At 35.8% G+C, this 4348-nt stretch overlaps 1 protein-coding gene across 1 annotated transcript; it reads left to right on the forward strand.

Moving 5' to 3' along the window:
• The first annotated feature begins 402 nt into the window (after positions 1 to 402).
• On the forward strand, positions 403 to 4106 carry TRM25 (LOW protein: M-phase inducer phosphatase-like protein). Its single transcript, XM_079069959.1, has 5 exons — positions 403 to 648; positions 716 to 993; positions 1093 to 1196; positions 1273 to 2274; positions 3254 to 4106. Exons 2-5 carry the CDS (start codon positions 732 to 734, stop codon positions 3911 to 3913), a joined length of 2028 nt encoding a protein of 675 aa, XP_078926085.1. The 5' UTR covers positions 403 to 648; positions 716 to 731; the 3' UTR covers positions 3914 to 4106.
• Positions 4107 to 4348: the final 242 nt, after the last annotated feature.

A 4348-nucleotide genomic window follows, 5' to 3' on the forward strand; every position in this document is an offset into this window, starting at 1 on the left:
ATATACGATTCCCCACATTCTTCCCCAACCATATCCAATGGCTTAATATTGATATTAAATTGTCTATATTTTATGTTCTATTATAAAATGTGAGACATAAAATATAAAAATATAATTTTAAATAGTTATAATACTAGTATAATAAGTTTAAATCTTACCATTAAATAAATAATTTTCTTTTTCTTTTGTCTAATTAGTCTACTAATACAATCCCAAAAAACTATAAGGTTTTGAAATGGACCAAGAGAGTCAAAACTTGGAATACCGAATAATACCCCAGCATTAAATACGTCAGTATTCCGATTCAAAACTAAAACGGGTATTTGGGTTCGGATCCCCAGTAAACTAACTCATTTAAATTCAATCCACCAGCATCTCCATCACCACCACCTCCGCCTTCCACCTTCAAAAACACACACTTACACTCCATAGAAGGAAGCAAAGCAACAACCATCATCCACCATTTTCATCTCATTCTCTCTCTCTATTACAACAAGAGAGAGATTAAAGCTGCAAAAAGGCCATACCCTTTCATCAGCTTTCCTTTATTCATTCCCTTTACAACTCCCGATGTGTGTTTTTCTGTGACATATACAGAAACAACTTTCTTAACTGAATTCTATCTTGTGAGAGTTCGAGAAGAAAAAGGTAGAACTTGATTAAAGTTTTTGAAATATTTTTCATGGTGTTTGTATAAATCTTGATCATTAGTTAGGGATCGAAGTTTGAGTATGGGAAGAGAGTGGTTGTACAAAGCTGCCGGTGGCGGAGATGCCAGCTCCGGTAGACGTGGTAAAGGGAAACCGCCGTCCACCACTAGCAAACCTGTGAACAGAAAAACAAAAAAAGAGAGAAACAATTCATCTTCTGGATGCATGAGTGCCATTTTTAGTTTCTTCGATGTTCAACATCATCAGTTTGGCTTACGCTACCCTTCTTTCATCTCCGAATCCGCCATTAATAACTCACAACAATTTAACATTGGTCTTCAAGGTATCTATCTCTGAATCTAGCTAAAAAGTGTTGTAAGTTCTTTATGTTTTTTTGTTTTGGGTTTTCAGTATTCATTTTGCTGTGATTATGATGTTGCAGGCGTAGAAGCACCGAGGAACAGCTTGGAGTCGCCGGAATCTGCCATGGACGTTGGTCCATCATCATCATCATCAGCCAAAGAAAAATCAAACCTGAACATCCCAGTAAGTTTGATGTTAGTAATTTGAAATTTTGATCAATGATCATCGTATTTATTGTGATTTAATTTTGGTAATACAGATGGGTGGCATTCAAATCAAAACAAAACGATCAAGATTATCAGATCAAGATTTATCTTCCGAATATAGCAGCTCTCCAAGTACTAAAACACCTAATCTGGTTGCTAGATTAATGGGTCTTGATCTTCTTCCGGAATATTCATCCCCCAGACCTTCATCATCATCCTCCACTCCGGTGACCTCCCATAAACACAGTCGTTCTTTACCGGCGACTCCCAGAATATCAACGGCAAGCAGAGGATCAACAGATAACGATTACCACCATCGGCTTTCTCTCCAAATAGACAAAGAGAACTGTAACAGTTATAAGCGTCAAGAACACGAGTCCTTGCAGATGAAAATGGCTCGCCGGAGATCGGAACTTCTGTTGCACCGATCAGACGATGAGAACACAAGTCTGTACGCAAAGCAGATTGCGAACCAAGTGAGGGAAAGAATCAGCCGGCGACTTGGTACAGACATCACAAACACCGTGTCATCACAGTCATCGACGACGAGAAATAAAGATCAGAGAAGAGATTCTAATCTGGTTTTGCTCAAACCTAAGAAACCATCTCCATCACCATTGATGACGCAAGCTCCGGCGCCGGCGCCGGCATCAAAACAAAAACAAGATGGTACGAATACGACGCCATTTTCGAGCTCACCAAAGCTCAGATTGTTAGACATTAAGAGCAATCTTAGTAAACCCAATTCAAATTCACAGTCATCACCATTCAAAGAGGTAGGATCGAAGCCAGAAACACGACCAGTACGCCATCAAAAGCCATTAACGAAGCTGGAGAAACCAGTGAAAGATCAAAAAATTCAGAGAATCGCAAGTGAAAGATACGAATTGCGCTTGAAGAATGTGCGTCAACAAGATGACGCATTTGTGAGCAAGATCTGTAAGAAGTCAACTCCATTACCAAATCATGTCGTAAATGTCAAGAACACAACAAAGTTTCTTTCTTTCAAGAAAGAGATTACGTCTTCTTCCTCAACAAGACTACCTCAAAAACAGGTACATTTTAGTCGTACAATTAACTCTGATGTCATTTGTTGTTGTTATCTTTGTATTCTTAATTACTGCATACATGACATCATTTTTGTCTATGAGAATCTACTGCATCTTCAAGTATAATAATCTTTATTATATTAAAATTTTAAATAAATGGATACTCACAAATGAGTGAAATGACCAAAGACTAAAGTCATTTAACAAAATATATATACATTTTTGGTACTTACACAAACCTTTACATTAATTCAAAACTTATCAAATTTGGAACTACAAAATTACTTTTATGATAGTCTCAGATTCATGAATATATTTGGTAACATATGAATATGTATATTAAAGTGTTTAATAATATATAATTTTCTAATCTGCTTTATTTCTTAAATCTTTTTCCTTTTAGTAGAGATCATTCAGGAAACAATTTCGCAATTCAAAATAAGCCTATTTGGAAAAAAAAAAAAAAATTAACATTTTGTGCTAGGTACCGAAAAATCATTTATCTTGTATTTTTGGCGGGCATCCCGAATATAAATATAATAAATGGTCTCTAAACTTGATCTAAAACTAACGGTCTTTAAACATGAGGATTGTGGAATTAATTTGTATTAGCCAATATTTTATCCTATTAAGGATTTTCTAGCATGTGTCCTAACACAAAAAAAATTAATTGAAGTATGAATTATAGAGAATATTATTATAATTAAACGTAAAATTCATTAATTTAAAAAATATATTTTTATAATTAATAAATTTAACATTTAACTATGATAATATATCTCGGTTCTTATTTGTGACATTAAGGTACATATTAGAAAATCTTATTTTATTAAATTGTACTATTATATATATTTTAGAGCAAATATATTATTAAGTTGTATACCAAATCAACTTGTTATTTTTTTCCTTCTTGTACGTAATTATATTAGGAAATTAATCTTCAAATTATCTTGAAATGGGGTTTATGGAATATTTGATTTTGCAGGTGTCCTTGGTCAGCATGACGCAGTTACCTAGTAGACTGAACTCCTCGTACAATCAGAATGACATACGCATGTTCAAGCTTTCCGATCAAGATTCCAACGCTGCCACCACCACGTCGTCCTCCGATCCCAACGGCAGTTCTTTTTCCGATCACTTCGACTACATTTCAAGAATCCTCAACCTTTGTGGAATCCACAGCACCACCCTCGTCTCAATCGGTCAATGGTACTCCCCTTCTCACCCACTTCATCCCTCAATATTTCATCAGCTAGAAAAACACTACCACCCCACCACCACCGCCGGACGAAGGTTGATGTTCGAATTAGTAGATGAACTGCTGGCGGAAATCTTGAAGCCTTACATGAATCTGAAACCATGGGTTTGTCCAAAACCATTGGATTCATGTGGAATGCGTGGGTCGGATTTGATCAAGAAGTTATGTGAGACGATTGAGAGTATTCCGGCAGCCGATTGTGAGGTGTTGGAAGATATAGATGGGTTGATTGAGAGGGATATAGGAGGGAGCATGCGGCGGCTGTGGTCGACGGCGTTTGAGGCGGAGGCGGAGGATATAGTGGAGGAGATAGAGACTGAGATCGTGGAAACGTTGATGCATGAGATTTCAACGGTAACGGTGGCTCCGGCAGGATCTGACAAGTGAGGTCATATGTGTCGTTCACGTGATCAGATGCTGTTCGTTTGGCACAAAAAAGAAGGCACAATGGAAAGTCAGCTTTATGTGGCAAAGTGAAGAACAGTAGCCCATAAGAGAAATCAAATATCTTTCAGATTATAAATGGTATTCGTTTTTATTGTATTTAAAAATAATTTAATAAAACATATTATTCATTAAATATGGCAAAAAAAAAAAAAATAACTATCACAAGATTTAATACATTTAAATAAACGTTAATAACATAGTAATGTATTATATTTGTATTAAAATGTGTTCTATATGATTTATAATTAAAAAATTTCAAGCTGCTAAAATATATTAGTATGATTGGATATATATTGGGTGTCTTTGGAAAAAAAGTAGTTGTTAGCTAGAAGCGAGTAGCGGATAGCTAGTAGCTTGTAGCTTGTAGCGTGTAGC

Source organism: Lactuca virosa, chromosome 9 (genome assembly GCF_052849685.1).
Source record: "Lactuca virosa cultivar CGN04683 chromosome 9, Lactuca_virosa_CGN04683_v6, whole genome shotgun sequence".
Classification (NCBI taxonomy): Eukaryota; Viridiplantae; Streptophyta; class Magnoliopsida; order Asterales; family Asteraceae; genus Lactuca; species Lactuca virosa.

Coding starts and splice junctions, on each gene's coding strand:
- TRM25 (XM_079069959.1), top strand. CDS start 732: ATGGGAAGAGAGTGGTTGTACAAAGCTGCCGGTGGCGGAGATGCCAGC. Junction 1,197..1,272: donor AATCAAACCTGAACATCCCA/GTAAGTTTGATG, acceptor TTGGTAATACAG/ATGGGTGGCATTCAAATCAA. Junction 2,275..3,253: donor CAAGACTACCTCAAAAACAG/GTACATTTTAGT, acceptor TTGATTTTGCAG/GTGTCCTTGGTCAGCATGAC.